Source organism: Palaemon carinicauda, chromosome 27, assembly GCF_036898095.1.
Source record: "Palaemon carinicauda isolate YSFRI2023 chromosome 27, ASM3689809v2, whole genome shotgun sequence".
In the NCBI taxonomy this organism is placed as follows: Eukaryota; Metazoa; Arthropoda; class Malacostraca; order Decapoda; family Palaemonidae; genus Palaemon; species Palaemon carinicauda.
Genome location: NC_090751.1, coordinates 32,423,362 through 32,448,075, shown reverse-complemented (window position 1 = coordinate 32,448,075; position 24,714 = coordinate 32,423,362). Strand labels below are relative to the sequence as shown.

Genomic DNA, 24,714 nt, shown 5'->3' with positions numbered 1-24,714 from the left:
CTAGCACAAATTGCGGATTTTATCGTTTTCCTTGCCTCTCGGTGCTGGCTGTTTTTCCTACCCCAGGACCTCAAGCCACTGGAGTGAGATGTCACCATCTTCTTTCTCAAGGCTCTTACATGTTACATGTACCCCATTTGTGCCTTTGAGAAGGTCATCAGAGGATATCCGACACTCAAAGTTGTCTTTTTGCTAGCCTTAGCATTGGTGAAGAGAGTAGATAAGTTGCAAGGTATTTGATTTAAATTGGCAATGCTGGGGGGTACAAGCAGGCCTCTCTAGCTTTGTGCCTAGTTTTGCAGCCAATAGCAAGAACCTGTCAGCACACAACCCCTGGTTCAAAACCACTTTTGTTCCCTTTCTACGCAAAGCGTTGGGCAGCAATCGAGAGATGTGTTTGTTTCCTGTGAGGGTTCTGCAGTGCTATCTGAAGAGGACACGATACCTCAGGCCTGAGGGTTAATGACTTCTTTATGAATGGCAGGACTAAGAAAGAATATCAAAGAGCACGATCTCTCTGGCTTTGGAAGACGATCTGCATAGCGTATGCCTCGGCTGCTGAGAGAGTTGAGGTACCACGAAGTCAGGTGCATAGGCCTCATCCTACCCTTCAAGAGGAATCTTTTAGTCAGCTGGGTGTTGAGGGCTGGGTTTTGGAAACACGAGACCACCTTCACGGCCTTTTACCTTCTGGAGTAAACTCACACGCCCCTTGACACCCCTTGGTCCTGTAAATCTGGAATGGAAGATAGAATGGGGGTCCCCTCTCTTATGGCAAAGCAATCGAAAATGTTACACGCTGGATGATGGAATTTATACCAATCCATTAATCATCCTATACCAAGCATATTATTGTGGACTGATATCCCTTTCGGTAGAAGGGATTCCTCCGTTGACCATGTACAATTCATCTTGGACAGTCCAGGCCCCATCAGTCTTCTCATCCATATGAGAGACAAGGTTGCGGAAGTTTTCTCCTTTACTCCCTTATGGGACTAAGCAGATTGTCATTTCCAAGAAAATAAAGAATCAACCAGTTCAGTTCCATGGGGATTTCCGACCCACCAACCACCTTGTCTCCCTGTTTAAAGGAGGAAATATTTTTATAAGTGTATGAACAATTAAATTTTTAAAAATTAATTTTTATTTTTTCTAGCTATCTAAACACGAGTCCTTTAGGTTAAACTCCGCACCTTAACCACGCCTCTCAATCCTGAGCTGAAAGGTCAAAGAAAGGATCTTCTGACTGGTGGAGGGGCGGGGCTTCTTGAACATGCTCACCACCAAATACAAAAATACAAAAGTTTTTTCAGCTCACTTTGAAAATGTTGTCCTATTTAAAAGACATTTTGTGCAGTTAGGAAAAATACATATTACTTGAAAATTTATATTGTGTTTGTACTGTAATAACAAGAATGTGTTTAAGGGGCATAGGGAGAGGACACAAAAGCCTTTAGTATTCATAGTACCTGCATCATGATGAGCTATTGGAATTCCCAACAAAGCCCAACATTATTAATGTTGATATTTCACAACACTGCATCAAGGGCAGAGAAAAAGTGGTCTTTAATTTCCTTGTGCCAGGTTATAGGTCTTTCATTGATAGCAGCTGTGAATCCTATTAGAATCTCGTGGTAAGCCTCGCCAGAAAAAAAAGGTGTATCCCTCCTCTACTTTGGTGAGACAATTCTCATTAGGGAGGAGTCTCTCATAGAAGCAATTTCTATACAAAGTACTGTATGTAAAATTTGTTGACAACTATTGCAGTTCTCCTACGATGTCTTGTATCTTCATCAGTAGTCTGATTTTGTGGCTACAGTGTCCAGCAGCGACTAAACTTTTAGAAGGAATGTGAATTAGACAATGTTTGGGTCACCCTCTCTAGACCCTCCCTTTCTAAGGGTGAGCTGTGTGGCTCCTTTGAGGTCAACTCAATCAACATGCAGCTGCCAAAGACTAGTGTCACTCCAGGTCACTAACCAGCAGCTGAGTGAAACATGTGCCACCCTTTTGTCCTGGACTTGGGCTAAGAGCCACATTGCCAATGGGAAATGATAATGATGAGTTGATGAAGATGAGATATTATATGGATGGCCTGCTAAATATTTAGTTGTAAGTGAGATCAAGGCTTAAGCAAGCCACTCAATGTCAAATGGCATGGGGATACCTCGACTATCAAACATTCTCCATATTAAAGCCAAAACCATTCTAGACAAAGTCCTTGCTACTACAATTTATGTCAGGTTATCCAACTACATTTTTACTAGTTTCTTCAGTAAAAACTGTACTTATTTTTCATAAATTTGAGGTAACCTACAACTATATAAAAATCATTTACATGGCAAATAAATTTCATTTCTGGAAAATGAAAAATCGTTTCTATGATAGGTTTAACAATGCTTTAATGTATTTTCACAGCTTGTACAGTTCAATTTTTATGATTTCAAAAAAAGGCCTTTTATTCCACATACAAACCATTCATTCACAACAACCAATGAAAAATGTCTTCCCAACTGTAATCTAAACAGAGGAAAAATATATTAGACTTTACAAGTTAAATATGCACATATAAAAAGAACAAGTAGCCAATCCACTGAATTATGAATTATATACTCATCAATCCTTATCTTGTTAAAAATTTCTAAAAAAAATCAAGAAAATTAGGGATTAGGTTTATCTGGATTGAATAATAATAGCCAAAGCTAAAATAAGAGAGTAGTGCTTTTTCAGTAATATGTGAATCAAAAGTTGTTCCAACACGGAGTACTTACCTCGAACTACTTTCTTAGGAGTATCTGGGATCTCCTCCCATCCGATCAGAAATTTGTGTAGTTTACCCTATTCCCGTTCTCTATGCGGGGTAATCTCTGGCGGAGTGCTACACGCCCAGAGATGACCCGGAGTCAGAGAGCATGCTTTCTCAGGTCTCGCTCATCAGTAAGTTTCAGGTCGCGTCGGCGTTAACACACCGACGCTCTCTCTCTCACCCAGTGCGACCCTTTTGTGTCACCGATCCCTTTGTGTCCCACGTGGTCCCTTGTGTGCTTCCCTTCCTTTCCCTCTGTGTTCCTGTGTCTCGCGGTATATTACTTGTTCGTTATGGAGCAGCCCCTTCGTTGTCCTGAGCTTATGGCCAGCAAATCGTGTGGCGCTTTTCTCTCAAAACCCGAAGTTGACCCGCACTCCTTGTGTTCTTCGTGTAGGGGCAGTGTGTGTTCCCCTACAGCCACGTGTCCGGAGTGCGAGTCCTGGAGTGAAGTGCAGTGGGTGCGTTACGGCACGAAAAGGAAGAAAGCCTCTCGACGGTCCCCAAGGAAGTCCGTCTCTTTGCCTCTCGCTTCGCCCGGCGTCCCGTCGGATAGAGCTTCTCTACCTTCTCCCCCTACCCAGAGTAGGGGTCGAGGTAAGTCTGTTGCAGGGAAGCGGCCGGTGGCCCTTCCCCAGGAGTCTAAATTACCAGACAGTGGTATTGTGTCTTCTGTCCAGGCAAGTGGGGGTCCTGAGGGAGGGACTGGTGTGTTTCCAGGGGTCAGGGCCCTGGACAAAGGGGGCCCCATATCTTCGGAAGATCCTATGTGGGGAAAGACGGCTGCAGCTTCTTCTCCCGCCTCTTGGGCGGGCTTTTCAGGTGCGTCAGCAGCCGAGGGCAACGCCGAGAAGGACGACTCGCCGCCATCAGACACCCTCGTGTGGGCGCCTCCCAAGACGCCCTTCAGATCACCCCACAGAATGGAAGAGGAGTTTAAGGCCTGGTTCCCCAACGAGGCGCTCCCCCGCTCCCCTCCAACACCGTCAGCGTCGTTCCCAGTGGTTTTCATGGAGCCTGTGTCGTCGGCCGGGCCCCATGCAGAACCGACAACGACACGTCGACTTTTGGACCCTCCAACGAGACCCTACAGATCCTCGGCTTCCTCGTTTGAGGCCTACTCTTACTCGTCAGATGGAGGAGCCCCGAGAGACCATGGTAGGCGACGGGATAGGTCTCGCAGGAGACGATCACGTTCGCCTTCAAGACCCCGCAACGTGGATAGACGTTCAAGGTCCCCAAGGAGGAGGTTCAGGAGAAGGCTTTCGCCGGAAGAAGAATGGGTGCGGGTTTCCATTCCACGTAGCCAACTCCTGGGGGTGGCAGCCGTCGCGGAAACCTTGGGATGGCTCCCCAGACCCCGATCACCCGAAGGATTCATCGACGAGAGCAGATTTGACCGGCGGAGGAGCCTGTCGCATCAGACGTCGAGGGACAGGCATAGGTCCGTGAAGGTTCCGACTCCACCCGGCCAGCGGGGAGAGTCGCCCCTTCGGTCTGGCAGCCGCGTCCCTCCTTCAAGATCTCCAAGGAGACGTCCGGAACGAGAGAGGTTCGTTTCCTCGACGGGCAAGCCCGCAGACCCCTGGTCCACCAGAAGAAGGGAGAAATCAAGGACGGAGACCTCCGTCCCAGCGGCGATGCCTGTCCTACGGCCTGTAGCGAGGGAATTAGACCACTCCAAGAGGATGCCACTTCCTGGTACGGCTCCCCCCGTCGGAGGTCCACCGTCACGAGAACTAGGACCCTCTGCATACAATAGAGAGGACGGGGAAGAAGGCTCTCCAGCGGAGGTTTCCGCTTACCGGAGAGTCATAGGCCTCATCCGACGACACCATAGGCTGGATGAACCGGAGCCCTTGTCTGACGACTTCTGGCGCTCGAGCCTCAACAGGATGGTGGATGCCCCCGTTCAACAGAAGAACTCACTAGCGCTCCCGGTGGCTAGAGACGTGAAGTTGGGGTTGGCACATGTCAGCAAGGTAGTGGCTAACCATGCGGAGGCCCCAAAGAGCCAAAACCAACTTCAAGATGGACACTCCGAAGTCGGTCCTAGCGGCCTTGAGGGAAGGAGACTTCATGATGTCATAGACCTCAAGGACGCATACTTCCAGATCGCAGTCCACCCCCCCAGCAGGAAGTATCTAAGAGTGAAATGGGGTACCCAAATGTTGCAGTTCAAGACCCTCTGCTTCGGTCTATCCACAGCCCCCCAGGTCTTCACGAGGATCTTCGCAACAGTCTCAGCCTGGGCACACGAATAGGGCTTCTGCCTGATTCGGTACCTGGGCGACTGGTTGTTGCTTTCAGACTCGAGGGAAGTACTGAGGAGGCAAGGCGCGAAACTCCTACAGTTCTGCAGCATCCTGGATATCACCATCAACCTGGAAAAATCCCAATTGATACCGTCCACCAGGACGACCTACCTCGGGATGGTCTTAGACTCCCGGTTGGCGAAAGCATTCCCTTCTGCGGAGAGACTAGACAACCTGAACCAGATCCTACAGCCCTTTCTGTCGGGTTAGCCCTGGAAGGCCAAGGACTGGCAGAGACTGATAGGTCACCTCGTGTCATTGGAGAAGCTAGTCCCTCAGGGGAGACTCAAGCTCAGAGGAGTTCAGTGGAACCTGAAAGAAGCCTGGAACCAGAGAGACACCCCTCACAAAGTAGTTCCAGTGACCACGGAAACGAAGGAGGTCCTCGAGAGGTGGATCGACACTTCGAACACCCTCAAGGGGATGCCCTTCGCGGCCGACCCTCCGGAGATGCTCCTCTTCACGGATGCCTCCAAGGAGGGTTGGGGTGCTCACTTTCTCGACAGTACAGCAAGAGGAAGGTGGGGACCCAAGGAGAAAAACTGCACATCAATGTACTGGAAATGATGGCCGTGCAGAGGGCCTGTCTGGAATTCGTCCAAAAGCTCCGGGGGAACACCGTGGCGTTGATGTGCGACAACGCCACCGTAGTAGCATACATAAAGAAGCAAGGAGGTCTAAAATCAAAGGAGTTGTGCGGCCTCACGTTGGAATTTCTGGAATGGGCCAAAAGGGAGCAGATCAAGATCTCGGCCAGGTTCATTCCAGGGAAAAGGAACGTCCTAGCTGATGGCCTCAGCAGAGTGGGTCAGGTGGTGGGGTCCAAGTGGTCCCTCCACCCAGAAATGGCCAAGACTCTGATCCAGAAGTGGGGTTCGCCGGTACTAGACCTCTTCACCATGAGTTTAACGCACAGCTCCTCGTGTTTTATTCTCCTGTGCCAGACCCGGGAGTAGCGTTCAAGGACGCCTTCCAGCATCCCTGGGACAACCTCGACATGTATGCCTTCCCTCCTTTCGGAATGCTCAGACAGGTTCTCAACAGGGTGAGGAGAGCAAGCAACCTGTGGATGACTTTGGTAGCGCCCTGGTGGCCGGAGAGGAGTGGTTCGCAGACCTAAAGGAACTGGCGTGCCTTCCATCTTGGGCCCTTCCGGACAGGTCAGACCTGCTCCGGCACCCACACTTTCAAAGGTTCCACAAGAACCCTCGGTCCCTCTGCCTTCACGCATGGAGGTTATCGAGTGTCTCCTGAGGAAGGAAGGCTATTCGGCGAAGAAGGTAACGAGGATGTCGGGTTACCCGAGACGATCTTCGGCCGCTGTGTACCAGGCAAAATGGGCTACCTTCACGAGGTGGTGTGCCGCTAGGAATATCAAGCCATTGAGAGCCTCGGTCCCGGAGATAGCCGACTTCTTAGTCTATCTCGGGGACAAGGCAAGCATGTCCATCATAGCCATTAAAGGAGTTAGAGCAGCCCTAGGTCAAGTCTTTCTCCTGAAAGGCATCGACCTAGGTTCCTCCAGACACATCTCGATGCTCATCAAGAGCTTTGAGCAATCATGCCCTCCGCAAGAGGTTAGAGTGCCCCAGTGGGACATGGCTAGGGTCCTTAAGATGCTGTCAGAGCCTCCCTTCGAACCCCTAAAGGACATCCTAGACAAAGCGCTCACCCTCAAGACAGTTTTCCTGTGGGCCCTAGCATCGTCAAAACAGGTAGGGGAACTTCATGGACTTGTATACGAGGTGTCACACTCGAAGGGCTGGCGTGAAGCTACCTTCAAGTTCGTTCCATCCTTCATGGCCAAGACCCAGAACCCAGCAGTCTGGGATCCCAAGTTTGAGGGATTCTCGGTGCCAGCAATCCCACGTTCAGGCAACTTCAAGGACTTGTGGCTGTGCCCTGTCAGAGCAGTACGGAAGTACTTGGAGAGGATGGCCAGGCTGAGGCCTGAAGTCAAGAATCTGTTAGTTTCTTCAGGTTTGGTGAAGAAGCCGGTATCCAAGAACACGATCTCCTTCTGGTTACGGCAAGTGATCAGGAGAGCCTACAGTAGTGTAGGAATCCCTATTCCAGGTAAACCCAGGCCCCACGACATCAGAGGACCGAGTACCTCTCTGGCCTTTGGAGAAGAACATGGCAGTCGGCCAAATTCTGAGGGCTGGTACTTGGACCAACCAGTCGACCTTCACAGCTCACTACTTGAAGGACTGCTCGAGGAGGTCCTTGGACGGGTTCTCCCTCGGTCCCGTCATTTCAGCGCGGCGCTTCAGAAGATTTAAAGGTATAGCCCCAGGGAACCCACGAGCAGTAAGTCCAAGAGACAGGTTCCTTTTCCTTACTCCCCCCAGTTACTTTTTACATTCCCTAAAAGGGACTCAGAAGGCCTTTAACTACCATAAATTCACCGTCACTGAAGAAATAGGCCTCCAAGGCGTCTTTTACAGAGGTAAGCCACTTAGACACTAAGTTAGTTTTTTGGGTAGTTTTCCCTATTTCAAGTGTTCTCCTTCGATGGGTCAGCGGAACCTAGCCCCCTATCTAGGTTTCCCCTTTTTTGCTTCCATCTTTCCGGTCTCTGAGCCCTGCAGTACACTCCCACCTCCTAAGAAAGTAGGTCGAGGTAAGTACTCCGTGGTGGAACAAATCACAAATTTTAAGTAATTTGTATTTTTCCTAACAGTACTTACCTTGAACTTCTTTCGGGTTATGGCCCACCCATCCTTCCCCGAGTGACTTACAGGACTTAATAGAGTGAGGACAACCTCTTTCCACCAAAACTTACTGAGGAGCGAGACTTGAGAAAGCATGCTCTCTGACCCTGGGTCATCTCTGGGCGCGTATCACTCCGCCAGAAATTACCCCGTATAGAGAACGGGAATAGGGTAAACTACACAAAATTCTGGTCGGATGGGAGGAGATCCCAGATACTCCTAAGAAAGTAATTCGAGGTAAGTACTGTTAGGAAAATTACAAATTACTTAAAATTTGTAATTTTTAGTGGAATTTGCTGAAAGAGGAATTTCAGTATTAAATTTTTAAAGGAACTTTTTATTGTAGAATACAATACACCAGTCTTGCATCAATTGAATTTGAATAACAAAAATTGTTATTTCTATACTTACCTCATTTTCATATTGCTCCGTCCCTAAAGCAGACTCAATAAGGACATACCCCAAGAACTGATGGTTACTAAATCAATATCAACATCAAAACAAACATCCTGTCCTCTTGACCTCATTAGTCAGTGGGGAGCAAGGTGGGATGTACATGAACATTAGGTGTGTATAGAAATAAATTTTTATTATTAAAATTAAATTTATTTCTAATAAGATTAGACTGGTGCCTCAGTACTAAAATGTTATAACTAAGGGCATGCTAAATACCGCTAACACTAATTAAATTCATCCATTAAACAACTAAAAGTAAAAGAAAATTAACTTTACTAAAACAGACCCCCAGCTGTTGTTATGATAACTAAATCTTAGTAACTTTTTATAAAAAAATGAGGATTCTTTAATTTAATGTTTATTAAAGACTAATTTAGTAAGCCTTGACTTGCAGCTAAAACTCTTTCCAAAGACAGGTTCCTACAAAATTTCAGCGAAGTGGCTGCACTTGCTAATACCATATCCCTGACTTCCACGCAACTCCTTGCAAGCCTCTTTGTCTATCTTTTAACCAGAAAAGATACACCTCATATAAAAAAGATTTTCCAGTCCAATTAGTACACGTACTGACAATGTAAATACTGTACTCTTAAAATCATGCTAGCTCTGAATGCCAGAAAACAAGATAAGATCTTATGTGGACAAGTTCTATTCCTAGAAAAGGAAATGCAAATTATTACTATTATACAATCTAGTTCTAGTTATTGACCCATTGCTTACTTGCACCAATCAAAATGAATAGTACATTGACCTTATAAGCTTATATGTGGACTGTCTTTGAAACCTAAAATAACAAATTTGGAAGTAATTTGTATTTTCCTAACTATATAGACCCGAGTCCCCTCTGAAGGTCCAGCACTTTGCTGCAGTAGAGGGGCTTGAGTGTCCCAATGATGGGCTGGGCAATGGCGGAGGGGTAGTTTATCCACCCTGGCAGGCTCAACCATACCGCTAAGGCCAGTTCTGAGAGACCAGACCAAGACTGGACCCCTATAGGCCTTCTCCTTTATTTTAAGATGGGCAAAGGCTAGGAGAAGGAAAACTCAAAAATCAAACCAAACAAGACCCCAACGGCGGAGCTTCCCAGCACCGGCGGAAGAGGGCAATGCCTGTCGGGCAGGCAACAAGGTGGGCCTTGACATAACAAGAACCCGGCAGCCCGATGCAACCAACATCGGAGAAGCCGCCTGTCTCATATGTCTTGAGCCGCGGTGAAAATGATGTGGGCCAAGTGTGTGTGCGTGGCCGTTGCAAAGCCACGACCACCCAAAACAATATACCTAGCTATTGGCATTCTGTCGTTTCCTCCACCCTTCTTCATCTCTTTCTCACCATCATCATCATCACCACCACCAGCAAGTCCTGAGGCGACAGCACTGTGGGTGAAGGGGGCAGGCCTGGATAGCTGGAAGCCCTTAGTCCACGACTGCACTCAGGCGGCGAGTCTAAGATTCAGTCGCTTTCTGGTGACGGTGCCGTGACACCAGAGTTCGGCAGCTGGACCCGTGACTGGGCTGGCCTATTGAGGACACCGCAGCCCACCACACATGGGGAGGCCCCTAGAAAAGGTGGGGTAAACATCGGACACGGCAAACCCGTCTGGTCAGCTCACCGCGGCTGGCGGACATCCCACCAATGCGGTCGAAATAACAAGAAAAAATATTAACCTTAGGTGCGTGGAACATCCGCACCCTCCAAGACGTGACGAACACCAACCGCCCGGAACGACGTACAGCCCTCGTCTGCAAGGAGTTAGCCCGCTTCAATGTTGATGTGGCGGCTCTTAGCGAGACCAGACTACCCGAAGAGGGCAACATCAGGGAAGCTGGAACAGGCTACACCATCTTCTGGAAAGGCAAGGCCCTAGAGGAGCCTCGCATCCACGGTGTCGGCTTCGCCATCCGTTCCCAGCTAGTGCAGCAGCACAACCTCGCTCCCAAGGCCATCAGTGAGCGCCTGATGACTGTCCGCATCCCCATCACGCGGGACAGACATCTCACCCTGATCTCTGTCTACGCCCCGACTATGACCTCAACCGATGATAACAAAGCTGCCTTCTACACCTAGCTCGACCGCACCATCCAGGCAGTGCCCGCCAATGACAAGCTCGTTGTGCTTGGCGACTTTAATGCCCGAGTAGGCAAAGACCATCGCCTGTGGGAGGGAATCATCGGCCGCCATGGCATTGGAAATTGCAACGCCAATGGCCAACTCCTACTGGGTCTGTATGCAGAACACCAACTTGTGGTAACCAACACCATCTTCCAGTTACCAAAGCGACAAAAGACCACATGGAGACACCCACGGTCTAAACACTGGCACACCCTGGACTACGTCCTGACCAGAGCCAGAGACCGAGGAGACGTCTGCATCACCCGATCCATGCCCGGAGCGGACGACTGCTGGACGGACCACAGACTCCTCATCTCCCGACTCTCCGTGACGACCCTACGACCACCCAGAAGGGCACCTGACAGCGCACCACACCAACGCTTTGATTGTAGTAAGCTCCGCAACCCACAGGTGGCACAGAACTACAAGGAAGCCTGCGAACAATACCTTGCAGACCCTATGGGTCAGGCCACTGTCGAGCACCACTGGACCACCCTCAGAAACGCCATGGCCCGTGCCGCGGAGGAAACACTAGGCTTCACCACCAAGAAACGGCAGGATTGGTTTGATGAGAATGATGCTACCATCTCTCTTCTCATTGAAACCAAACGACAAGCACGCCTGACTTTGGAAAACCAACCAACAGCAGCTAACAAATGTGCTCACAAGGTGGCTGAAGCTGGTTGCCAAAGAGGTATCCGTGAAGCCCAGAACACCTGGTGGCAAAGAAAAGCTGCAGAAATACAGAGTTTCGCTGACCAACGTGACCTGCGCAGCTTCTATGCAGCAACAAAAGAAATATTCGGTCCCACACGGTCATCAGTGGGCAGCCTGAAGGACGCGGATGGGGTCACGACCATCACCGACAGCGAGGGCATCCTGGCCAGGTGGAGGTCTCACTTTGAGAACCTCCTCAATGACCAAGCAGACACCCCAGACGATCTCCTGCGAATGACCCCGCAGCATCCCGTCCGTCACTGGATGGCACTACCACCCTCCATCCATGACTTCAACAAGGCCCTGCAGCGCATGAAGACCGGCAAAGCCCCAGGGCCAGACAACATCCCGTTGGAGCTCCTCACTCACGGTGGTCCCGGCTTGAGGAACCGTTTGATGCTCCTTATACTGAAAATATGGGAGACCAAGACCCCCCCCAGTGACTTCCGCGATGCAAACATCACTACCATCTTCAAGAAGGGAGACAGGGAGAACTGTAACAACTACCGGGGAATATCACTACTAAGCATCGCGAGTAAGATTTTCGCTCGGATTCTCCTTGACCGCCTCCTTATTCTCGCAGAAGACGTCCTGCCAGAGTCCCAGTGCGGCTTTCGACCTTCCCGCGGGACCATAGACATGATCTTCTGTGCGCGACAACTACAAGAGAAGAGCCTCGAACAACAACAGCCCATAATGTTCATCTTCTGGGATTTGAAAAAGGCCTTCGACAAAGTACCTCGACCTGCCATGTGGGCTGTCCTCAAAAGATATGGCTGCCCACCCGATTTTGTCAAGCTGGTGCGTGCCCTCCATGACGGAATGGTTGGGAGAGAGTGCCACCAGAACTCTCTTACAGACCCATTCCCCATCAACGGCGGCCTGAAGCAGGGCTGTGTTCTGGCCCCGACGTGTTTCTCGCTATACACCGCAGCAATGCTCAACGAGATTCCCCCAGACACACCCTCAGTCGACCTACGTTTCCGCATGGATGGAGGCGCTTTCAACCTCGCTAGACTCCGCGCCAGAACCAAGACCACCTTGTGTGCAGTGCGAGAACTGCAGTATGCTGACGACAATGCCACCCTAGGTCAGACAGCAGAGGACCTGCAGTCGTTAGCTGATGCATACAACTCTGCCTACGAACGTTTTGGGATGCAAGTCAACTCAGACAAAACCAAGACCCTCGTCCAACATCCACCAGGACTGATGCTCCCCAACTTCAATACCACAGTGAATGACCAACCGTTAGAACAGGTGGACCAGTTCTCCTACCTAGGGAGCATCCTAACATCAGCTCCTACAAGCAAAAAGGACGTGGAGAACAGGATCAGGGCAGCCCACTCCGCCTTTGGCCGACTCAACCGCCGCGTATTTAACAACCACGCACTGACAATGACCACCAAAATAATGGTGTTCAGGGCAGTAGTCCTCTCCACGCTCCTGTATGCATGTGAAACATGGACGCTATATAGTAACGATCTTAAAAACCTAGAACGCTTCCAACAAATGAAACTGAGGCAGATCTTGAAAATCCCCTGGGAGAGCCACACCACCAACATTGAAGTCTTAGAACGTGCCTCGCTGTCCAGCGTGGAGGCCACCATCATCCACCACCGCCTCCGCTGGATAGGACATGTGCATAGGATGGATCCATCTAGGCTCCCAAAGAAAATATTCTACGGAGAACTGACCCAGGGCACCAGACCACGAGGAGCCCCGAAAATGCGCTATAAAGATCTACTAAAGCGCACCCTGGCTCTAACTGACATCGATCCTTCCTCATGGGAAGAAACAGCCAGGGACAGGAAAACCTGGAGGAGTACAGTACACCATGGCACCGTGGACTTCGAGGAGAGGAGGAGACAAAATGAGGAGGCTAGGAGGAGAAGAAGGAGAGCGCGATTAGAACAGCCCCGCCCACCACCTACCCTCCCTTGTGAACACTGTCCGCGACTCTTCCACCACAGACTAGGACTTAACAGCCACATCAGGCATAAGCACCCACCCCACAGATAGGAGGCTGATGGCTAACGACAGAACCCAATACTCGGACACGAGTGGGCGCCGACGACGAGACCCGAGTTCTTTTACTAGGAGATTGATCAGCGTGAGCTAGTGTTCAAGCTATAAAAATTGAGCGAAGTGGCATCCGAACAAAAGTTGTGTAAGGGAAGTGACTCCCTTGGAACTTCCTTCAGTAGTAGTAGAAGGTCCGAGAACCAGTCTGCGTGTTGCTATAACGGAGCTATTAATGTCACAGATAGGTTGGACAATTATCTCACTTTATCAAGGAGCAGTTCATTGGCAGTTTGTGATCAAGAAACATTGCGAACAGGTCTAAAGAGACGAACCCCACAAAGTCAGGACTTTGGTCTATCTGCGGAGCCAAGGATCGGAATAAACTATTTGAGTCTTCTTGCTCTACTTGTCTACTAAGATGTTATTGCCTGGATTGGACCAGGCTGAAAGTGAGATCTGATCGTCCTCTGTTCATCAGAGAATCTCGACAGCTGGATGACAGAGCTGTTATAAGAAGGTGCCTTCCTTTGTTTAAATACGGCATTATGGTGGTGTTGTCGCTCCTCAACACTACTGAGGGATCTAACAAGAGATGTTGAAAGTGATGAAGGGCCAGAAAAGCTACCTTCATTGCTCTAGGAGGTTAAAGTGGCATTGCCTATCAGGATCAAACCACAGCCCAGAGGCATTGTGCTGTTACAGGAGAGCCCTCCCACCTGTCATGATGTGTCCACAAAGAACATCAAAACTGGGGGAGAAGAAAGAAAATCTACCCTTTGGCAAAAACTGTAGTCTTGCATCTATTGTTCCAAGTTTTTCATGTGCTCCGATCCTATTGGAACACATGTTTCTGGAGGATCCCTGCACTGAGATCATAGGGTCTTCAGTTGCCAATGATGTGGCCAAACTCTGAGGCAACCGTTGAGGACTAAATTATCCATAAATGGAAGGAGTCCCAACAGACAGTCACCAATGGGCTGGAAGCGTGTCCCTCAGGAGAAAGGGTTGGGCTACTAACTTAAACCTCTGCGATAAAAATATCTTTCCCAGTCAAGATCAATGTGCATAACCATTTATACCAGTTCTCATTTGGGCATCCAAGAAAACTTCCAGTGTTAATTTACTACAACCACAGATCATGGTAAAAGTCAAGAAATGCGTCTTGGTATAGTTAGAGGGCCTTTATGAAGACTGATGTAATCAGCCAATTGTCCAGATAGCGGAGGAGGCAGATTCTGCTTCTGTAGGCCCAAACTGAAACTAAGTGAACTCACTCGTGAACTCCTGGATGCTGTTGACAAGCCAAAGCTGTTAATCAAAACTGATAAATTTTGTGCAAATGGGATCTACATATTCCCTTGATGCCAGATGGATCAGGATGTGGGAGTATGCAGCTGACAAGTCCACCGTGATCATGCAAGTCCTTTCTGTGATTGCATGTCTGACCGAGACTACGGTCTCCAACTGAACGGAGTTTGAAGGACCAAACTTGTCCAGGGCCAACAGGTCTAGACTTCCGCCCAAAAAGTGATGTCATTCTCTGATCACCAGGTGAAGACGACAGACTTGATGGGTGACCGTACCCTGCTCGAAGGACACTTATTGTCCAGAGTTTGGCCCTGTGGCACTCCTAACACTGCTACCTGTACCCTTTCAACAGAGGTATTGGTGGTGGCACTATGCATGTTTAGTAGCTTTACTTCCCTTTCCTTGTTGCCCTCTTCCCTGAAAGGGGTGTTTGGAAGAGGTGTTCTTCCTGGTAATGTCAAGCTTGGAAGGATTAAGGAAATTCTTGTTTACCATTCTCTTGAAGGCCAAAGTTCTTGGCACTATTGGTGCCAAAGGGGAGGGTGGGAATGAACAGCCTTAAGGTAAGAGATAGATATAGCTCACTTCCTTCCATTTCTCCATAACTATGTCGAAATTGACCACTGGGAATGAGGACAGGGTTTAAGAGTAGGAGGACTTTCTTCTCTGGCTCTGCTCTCATAGACGACAGAATCTTGTTCTTCAAGACCCAGTTGGCTCACTGGTTGGTTGCTTTATGGGTAAAGAACTCTGCCCCCCTGGCATCAGACAGAAAGATGTCTATGAAATACTGCTAATGTCAGGGTTCGAGAGAACTTTGGTGCCGGTACGGGAGCCGACAGTACTTAACCCATGGTCCACTCAGGAGGAGGTTTGAAGAATACCACCAGTTGAGCTGCCAACTATTTCAATGACAGTCCCTGAGTTAAGGCTGAAACTGCTGGAGCTAAAGGCAGGGGAGAAGGGAGGTCATCCAGGATGTCATGATATTCCCTTTCCTTACGACTGAAGGAGGAAGTAATCTCGACTAATTGTTAGCCCCCAGGGCATTCTTTTCTTACAGAAATTTGCGAGCTAACCCTCTGTAGTGAAACGGCTACAGGAATTCCTAACCTGGGTCTAGGGCCTAAGAGTTTAGTACAGCAAACCTAGGGTCACACTTGCCCTCTGGGAGAGGAATAGGCAGGTTCACCAAGGCCTTTGACTGTGCGAGAGCAGGACAAAATCTGAAGCATGGTTAAATTTGGGAAGCTGTGTGCCTTTCTGAGAGAGTCCATTGGGTCTTGGAAATTTCCTGTAAATGTGAAAACTATGAGGACTATGAAAACAGGAGTTGTAAGGGAGGGAGGTCTTCCTTCACTGGAGGGAGCCTGTAGAACTCAACAATCAAGATCTTTCTCGGAGATCTCGATCCCTTGCTACGTCTAGGGTAAAAGTATAACCTGAAAGCGGAGAGAGCCTTTCCCAGATGTAGTCATGAACGGAAGGCCCTGCCATGGATGCTCTTGATTCCAAGTGTTCTTGTGCCTAGAAATCTGTGTGATTGTGTGCAAGAGGGCGCTGGCACCGGCTGGGGGATGGTGCCAGAGAACTAGGTTTAGGTCTGGCGCCGACAAGGCAAGGGAAGCATGGAAGGATGACGATGTGGTTCATGGGACTAATATTATGAAGTCACAGTCACCACCGCAGATATCTCGGGTGGATAACGCTGCTTTGACAATATCCCAAATCTGTGTAGTAGGGATCCTAAGAAGTAGCTGTACGGGAACTAGTTGAAGGCTTGTGCACATAGTCTTGTTTGTGTACAACGATAAAGATGCAAGGTGATTCCTGGAGGAGGCGTGAGCTGTTGACGCTTATGCCACCTTTGAGAAACTTATGAAAGATCTAGGCCACGATCCTTTTATAGAAGGGTTGGGACTGTACCGAGACATGTGAGAGATCGGTACTCGTGAGGGGACTGGAGCGAGCAGGGCTGGTTAATTCAGAGCCTGAGACCAAGGTAAAGGTGCCAAAGTGGTGGCGGAAGCATGGAAGGATGTTACTGTGCTACTGCTTAACCCTTTTACCCCCAAAGGACGTACTGGTACGTTTCACAAAAGCCATCCCTTTACCCCCATGGACGTACCGGTACATCCTTGCAAAAAAATGCTATAAAAATTAGTTTTTCATATTTTTTGATAATTTTTTGAGAAAATTCAGGCATTTTCCAAGAGAATGAGACCAACCTGACCTCTCTATGACAAAAATTAAGGCTGTTAGAGCAATTTAAAGAAAATATACTGCAAAATGTGCTGGGAAAAAAATAACCCCCTGGGGGTTAAGGGTTGGAAATTTCCAAATACCCCGGGGGTAAAAGGGTTAATAAGTATAAGGTTAGGCTCAGGGAAAGGGATATGGGATGGTAAATCAATATCCTCCCTTCAACAGGAAAAATTCCCACAAGCGGCAGGAAAGTGTCTCTCACTACCATACAGGAATAATAAGGAAACCAGTGGGTTGAAGGGGGGAGGACGCAAGCACTCCCCCACTCACTCCGAAGAGCTAGGCCATGCTGGCGATGAATTGCGAGAACGCCAGCAAACTCCTCCGAATAGTTATTATGTGCTGGCAACAAATCGCATAATGCCAACAAGAAAGCATGAGGAGGAATACGCTTGAAAAAGGACAACCACCCACGGTAGTGAGAGATCCTTTAGGGAGCATGCTCAGTACACATGCTTACCCTGGACGGTTAGCAAGCGAGGTTTATCCCACGAGATGGACAGCATGCTAAACTTTGCTATGAGGAACTGCGAAGGAAGAGGAGGCTTGGGGTACAGGGCCGGGGAGAAAGAAAACATTTTTCTCAGCATGGGAAGGGGATGTACCTAGGCCAATCCCGGTAGGAGCAAGAAGTGGCTCCTGCTGTGAGCTATGCTTCAACTCCTCCAGAAGCCAATTCTTTAAGAAGGGAAATCAAAGTCCCAAGGAAGGCTATAGCTCCAGAAGAGCACCAATGGAGGACTTCTCATGGGAAGAACCCACCATTGCTTCTCAGGGGAAGCAAGTGGGTCTTGCAGTAATTGACTTCTCACGAGAGGAAGGAGCCATTGCTTTCCAAGACCCAAAAGTCGTGAGGGAGGAAAAGCACATCCTTCTAACTCACTCATCCTCTAGAGGAGACCGAACGAATAGAGACAGGAGGGAGGGGGTTACTGTGGAAGGAGAAAGTCTGGAAGAATCCCTTTCAGCTTCTTTCATCTTCAGTGGCACCATTCCTACTGGGAGGAGGGCCTCTCCCGACACTCGTCAGAGGGAGACTTTATTGCAGAGTCCTCTGCACTATGGGCAATGCGAATGAGGGGCCATCTTTAAGAAAGACCAAAACATGTCACAAGAATGCCCAGAGAGCTGCAAGCTGTTTTCTCCAACAACAGTGCAATAATCCCCGAAACAATGAAAAAAAAAAGTCAGAAACAGAAAAACGGAAAGGTAGCAGAGCATGTCTTCACTCCCCCAAGGATAATAAAAAAAGTGGCTATCCAAGGGAATATGCAGCCGGTTGCAGGAATACTCTCCCGCTACCCTGCTACCTGCCCACGACACATCCCTCAAAGTTTTTAAAGCCTGAACACCAAATTAAAAAAGACTATAGGGGCTGGAAAAATCAACCTTGCATTTGAGGATACTGTGGACAATCTATGCAGTTCAGTGTCTCATGCAAGGGTTTGGATTGCACTGCTCTTGGAAGAAGTTGCTTGATATGCATGGTTGCATGGCAACCTTCTTGGTCTCTCTGATTACAGATGCCATAGACCTGGAAACCACTCCCTTTATGGCTGATAAGGGACCACCAGCTTTATACTGTATTGCTGTTCATTAATGCAATACAATCCAAATTTGTCTTGTCCTGAACTTTTATCATCACCTGGTATAATTATCATGACTATATGAGGAAAATAAACAGACATATGACCAGTCCAGGAACATGGCATCCACTTCCCAAGATATTAAAGGATGACAGTCATTCATGTAGGAAGAATTGACAGGTTCTGCACCTTTGACTGCTACACTTAATACAGATTTCACTATGATAAAAATTACAAACCATGAATCTATAACCAGCTACCTTTGGCTCTGCTGCAGGAAAGAAAAACTGAATAAAAAATATAAAAAACTAAAAAGAATATTACATAAACTATGAAAAAATAATTTCTTACTCAAATTGAAATTAATGGCTAAAACAGTACACAACAAAGTACAGAAAATTATTTTACAGTACAGAGGAAATACAATCAGCATAATAAAGGAGGCAATAAATAACATCCTTACTCTCCATGATGATTTTTGTAGATCACTGGGGAAAAAAAGTACAATAAAAAATGTGTACACTACGTGAAAAATGTTATTTTTATTAGTAAAATAAATTTTTGAATATACTTACCCGATAATCATGTAGCTGTCAACTCCGTTGCCCGACAGAATTCTATGGAGGGATACGCCAGCTATCACAATACTAGAAGGGGGTGTACTTACCAGCGCCACCTGTGGCCAGGTACTATAGTACTTCTTGTTGACACCTCCTCAATTTTTCCTCGGTCCACTGGTTCTCTATGGGGAGGAAGGGAGGGTCAATTAAATCATGATTATCAGGTAAGTATATTCAAAAATTTATTTTACTAATAAAAATAACATTTTTCAATATTAAACTTACCCGATAATCATGTAGCTGATTCACACCCAGGGGGGTGGGTGAAAACCAGTGTACAAGATTAAAGGATAGCTAAGTATCCCATATTTCATATAACAGTTATCTCAAATAACAATGAAATAATAAGTACCTGGTAAGGAAGTCGAATTGAACCGTTACTCTGCCTCTTTTTTAAGTTCGTCTTCCTTACTGAGCGCAGCGTTCCTCTTGGAGGCTGAATCAACTCAAAGGTGCTAAAGTATATAGGGCTGCAACCCCTACTAAAGGACCTCTACACAACCTCTAACCCAGGCACTTCTCAAGAAAGAATTGACCACCCGCCAAATCAAAAGGATGCGGAAGGCTTCTTAGCCTACCGTAACAACCATATAAACAACAATAAAAGCATTCAAGAGAAAGGTTAAAAAAGGTTATGGGATTAAGGGAATGTAGTGGCTGAGCCCTCACCTACTACTGCACTCGCTGCTACGAATGGTCCCAGGGTGTAGCAGTTCTCGTAAAGAGACTGGACATCTTTCAGATAAAATGATGCAAACACTGACTTGCTCCTCCAATAGGTTGCATCCATTATGCTCTGCAGAGAACGGTTTTTATTAAAGGCCATCGAAGTAGCTACGGCTCTTACTTCGTGGGTCCTTACCTTCAGCAATGCAAGGTCTTCCTCCTTTAAGTGAGAATGGGCTTCTCTAATCAGAAGCCTTATATAATACGAAACCCCGTTCTTGGACATGGGCCTCGAAGGTTTCTTGATGGCACACCATAAGGCTTCTGATTGTCCTCGAATAGGTTTAGACCTATTAAGATAATACTTGAGAGCTCTGACAGGGCAAAGAACTCTCTCTAGTTCGTTACCTACCATGTTGGAGAGGCTAGGTATTTCAAACGATCTAGGCCAAGGACGTGAAGGAAGTTCGTTCTTTGCTAGGAATCCGAGCTGAAAAGAACATGTTGCAGATTCGGTCGTGAAACCAATGTTCTTGCTGAAGGCATGAACCTCACTGACTCTCTTAGCTGTTGCAAGGCAGACGAGAAAAAGAGTCTTGAGGGTAAGGTCCTTGAAGGAAGCTGACTGGAGAGGTTCGAACCTAGGTGACATAAGGAACCTTAAGACTACGTCTAGGTTCCAGCCTGGAGTGGATAGACGACGCTCTTTAGAAGTCTCAAAAGACTTAAGGATGTCTTGAAGGTCCTTGTTGGAAGAAAGGTCCAAACCTCTGTGGCGGAGAACTGAAGCCAACATACTCCTGTACCCTTTAATCGTAGGGGCTGAAAGGGATCTCTCATTCCTAAGATGTAAAAGGAAGTCAGCTATTTGGATCACAGAGGTATTGGTAGAGGATACTGAATTGGTTCTACACCAGCTCCGGAAGACTTCCCACTTAGATTGGTAGACTCTACGAGTGGAAACCCTTCTTGCTCTGGCAATCGCACTGGCTGCCTCCTTCGAAAAGCCTCTAGCTCTAGCGAATCTTTCGACAGTCTGAAGGCAGTCAGCCGAAGAGCGTGGAGGTTTGGATGCAACCTGTCTACGTGAGGTTGACGTAGAAGGTCCACTCTTAGAGGTAGAGTCCTGGGGATGTCGACTAGCCATTGAAGTACCTCTGTGAACCATTCTCTTGCAGGCCAAAGGGGAGCAACCAGCGTCAGCCGTGTCCCTTCGTGCGAGATGAATTTCTGCAGGACTTTGTTTATTATCTTGAACGGTGGGAATGCGTAAAGGTCGAGATGGGACCAGTTCAGCAGAAAAGCATCCACATGAACTGCTGCAGGGTCTGGAACTGGGGAACAGTACAGCGGAAGTCTCTTGGTCATGGAGGTGGCAAACAGATCTATGGTAGGTTGACCCCACAAGGTCCAAAGTCTGTTGCACACACTCTTGTGGAGGGTCCATTCCGTGGGAATGACCTGATTCCTTCTGCTTAGGCGATCTGCTGAGACGTTCATGTTGCCCTGAATGAACCTCGTGACCAAAGTGAGGTTTTGACTTCTTGACCAAATGTGGAGGTCCCTTGCGATCTCGTATAGGCTCCTCGAATGGGTCCCTCCTTGCTTGGAGATGTAAGCCAAGGCTGTGGTGTTGTCTGAGTTCACCTCCACCACTTTGCCTAGCAGGAGGGACTTGAAGTTCAGCAGGGCTAAATGAACTGCTAGTAGCTCCTTGCAGTTGATGTGGAGCGTTCCCTGTTCCTCGTTCCACGTTCCCGAGCATTCCCGTCCGTTCAAGGTCGCACCCCAGCCCGAGTCCGATGCATCTGAGAAGAGATGAAGATTGGGGGTCTGAATAGCCAACGATAGGCCCTCCCTGAGAAGGAGATTGGTCTTCCACCACAAGAGAGTGGTCTTCATCTCTTTGGTGACTGGGATAGAGACTGCTTCGAGAGTCAAACTCTTGTCCCAATGAGCTGCAAGATGGAATTGAAGAGGGCGGAGGTGGAGTCTCCCTAGCTCGACGAACAGGGCCAGTGATGAAAGGGTCCCTGTGAGACTCATCCACTGTCTCACCGAGCAACTGCTCCTCTTCAGCATGCTCATGATGCAATCTAGGGCTTGGCTTATCCTTGGGGCCGATGGAAAAGCCCGAAAATCCTGACTCCGAATCTCCATTCCCAGGTACACAATGGATTGGGAGGGAATGAGCTGAGACTTTTCTATGTTGACTAACAGACCCAGTTCTCTGATTAAGTCCAAAGTCCAGTTGAGACTCTCCAGACAGCGACGACTCGTGGAGGCTCTCAACAGCCAGTCGTCTAAGTAGAGGGAGGCTCTGATGTCCGATAAGTGGAGGAATTTTGCTATATTCCTCATCAGATGCGTGAACACCATAGGAGCTGTGCTTAGGCCAAAACACAGGGCTTGGAATTGGTAGACAACCTTTCCAAAAACGAATCTCAGGAAAGGTTGGGAGTCTGGATGAATAGGAACGTGAAAGTAGGCATCTTTCAAGTCCAACGAGACCATCCAGTCCTCCTGCCTGACCGCTGCTAGGACCGACTTCGTCGTCTCCATCGTGAACGTCTGCTTGGTGACATACGCATTGAGCGCGCTGACGTCCAGCACCGGTCTCCAACCTCCTGTCTTCTTGGCCACCAGAAAGAGACGGTTGTAGAAGCCCGGGGATTGATGGTCCCGGACTATAACCACTGCCTTCTTCTGCACAAGTAGCGACACCTCCTGGTGCAACGCTAGCCTCTTGTCCTCTTCTTTGTAGTTGGGAGAGAGGTTGATGGGAGATGTGGTCAGAGGGGGTTTGTGGTAGAATGGAATCCTGTAACCCTCCCTCAGCCAACTGACAGACTGGGCGTCTGCACCTCTCTTTTCCCAGGCTTGCCAGAAGCTCTTGAGTCTGGCTCCTACTGCTGTCTGGAGATGCGGAGAGTCAGTTTTTTCCTTTAGAAGCCTTGGAACCTTTCCTAGACTTGCTCCTGGAAGAGTCTGGACGGGAACTTCCTCGGCTGGGGGCTCTACCACGAAAGGGCGGTATGAACCTCGTAGCAGGAGAATCAGCCACTGGGGTGCGATAAGTCCTGGGGACTGAGGTAGCAACCTTAGTCTTACGAGCCGATGAGGCTACAAGATCATGTGTGTCCTTTTGTATCAGGGCAGCAGACAAGTCCTTAACCAGCTCTTCGGGGAAGAGAAACTTCGAGAGCGGAGCGAAAAGGAGTTGAGACCTCTGACAAGGTGTAATGCTGGAGGAAAGGAAGGTACATAGCTGTTCCCTTTTCTTAAGAACCCCTGACACAAACATCGACGCAAGCTCGCCAGATCCATCTCTAATGGCCTTATCCATGCAGGACATTAATAGCATGGCAGAATCCTTGTCCGCAGGGGAGGTCTTCTTGCTGAGGGCCCCCAGGCACCAGTCTAGGAAGTTGAACATCTCAAATGCTCTAAAAACACCCTTCAGGAAGTGATCAAGTTCTGAGAAGGTCCAGCAAACCTTAGAGCGCCTCATTGCTGTTCTACGAGGCGAGTCTACCAGACTTGAGAAGTCAGCCTGGGCAGAGGCAGGTACTCCCAAGCCTGGTTCCTCTCCTGTGGCATACCAAACGCCCGCTTTAGAAGTGAGCTTAGTCGGAGGAAACATGAACGAAGTCTTTCCAAGGTGTTGCTTAGTCTGCAACCACTCCCCTAAGATCCTTAACGCTCTCTTAGAGGACCTTGCTAGGACTAGCTTAGTATAGGTAGACTTAGCTGGCTGCATGCCCAGCGAAAACTCAGATGGCAGAGAGCGGGGAATAGCAGAGACAAAGTGGTCTGGGTATACCTCCCTAAACAGAGCCAAGACCTTACGAAAATCAATAGAAGGTGGAGAAGACTTGGATTCATCCACGTCTGATGAGGGATCCAGGTGTGCCGCCTCATCATCAGACGCCTCATCACCAGAGTGTAGCGAAGAGATCGGAAAGGTATGCTGAACAGCAGAGTCAGTACGAGCTGGAACAACAATATTAGTGGTTTCCTCTTCAAGACTCTGTTGAGGGAACACCTGAGGCTCAGACTGCAAAGGCTGAACAAAAGAAGAAGCAGAAGGTAGGCGCATGGGTGGAGGAGGCTGACTCCTGGCATGAGTGGCTGAATTCAAGGGTTGCGCTTGCTGAGTGGTTGGCGGAAGCGGAGTAGCAAGTTCCTGAGGAACGAGTAGAGGTTCCTGCGGAGTGAGCGGAGAGCGATGAGGTAGAGGCTGCGCAGAACGTAGTAAATGTCTCGCGAGTTGAGGCTCCTGAGGCGCAAGGCTAAGGTGTTGTGGTGCTTGCCTTGAGGAGGGTTGAGCTCGCTGCAGCGAGAGCTGAGGAGACTGACTCATGGATGGGAGAGGTTGTTGTACCTCAACCGAGTGTTGCATCAATGGTGGAGCAGCAAGTGGAAGCGGAGGAAGAGAGGTATAAGCCTCCTGATCCCATTGCTGAGGTTGCCTTAAGGAAGGCGGAGGGAGCTGTACACCACTGGGAACAGTAAACTCAGAACGTGGCTCAACATCGTACGCCTGGCAGGCGGTACTGCGGTCAGGCGGAGGCGGAGACGCAACCTTCTCAGCCCGACACTCACGCATCAAGACTGAAAGTTGTGACTGCATGGACTGCAGTAGAGCCAACTTGGGGTCGGTAGACACTAAGGTCTGCTGAGGCAAAGCCTTAACAGCAGAGATCTGTTGCGGCAGAACCTTACTCCTCTTGGGCGGAGTGCAGTCGACAGATGACTGCGGCGAGTCAGAGCTGAGCCAATGACTGCAGCCCGGTTGAGCACTCGCGGACTGGACTCTGCGTTTGAGTGGTCTAGAGACCTGAGTCCAGCGTTTCTTCCCTGACAATTGATCAGCGGACGAGTAAAAGACGGGCTCAATCGTCTGCAGGTGGGAGTGACGGTCTCTGGAAGACACGCCCGCAACCACCGAGGATACTTCTGTGCGCCGATCAAGGCCTGCCGAACCCTTTTGCCCTTCGACATTGCTTCTCCCCTGGGCTTGGGAGCTTGCAAGAGGTCCCGGACTGGGAGGACGACTGGCACGCACAGAAGTATCCTCACGCACCACACTGACACTGACACTAGCACTTGGCACTGCACTGACAC

At 48.7% G+C, this 24,714-nt stretch overlaps 1 protein-coding gene across 1 annotated transcript in view; it reads right to left on the bottom strand.

Moving 5' to 3' along the window:
- Positions 1–2,384: 2,384 nt before the first annotated feature.
- LOC137620654 (uncharacterized) overlaps positions 2,385–24,714 on the bottom strand; it is a 452,540-nt gene continuing 430,210 nt past the window's right edge. Inside the window, exon 31 of the mRNA XM_068350990.1 lies at positions 2,385–2,520. Within this exon, the coding sequence (XP_068207091.1) occupies positions 2,483–2,520 (38 nt within the window). The 3' untranslated portion in view covers positions 2,385–2,482. The remainder of the gene's footprint in view (positions 2,521–24,714) is intronic.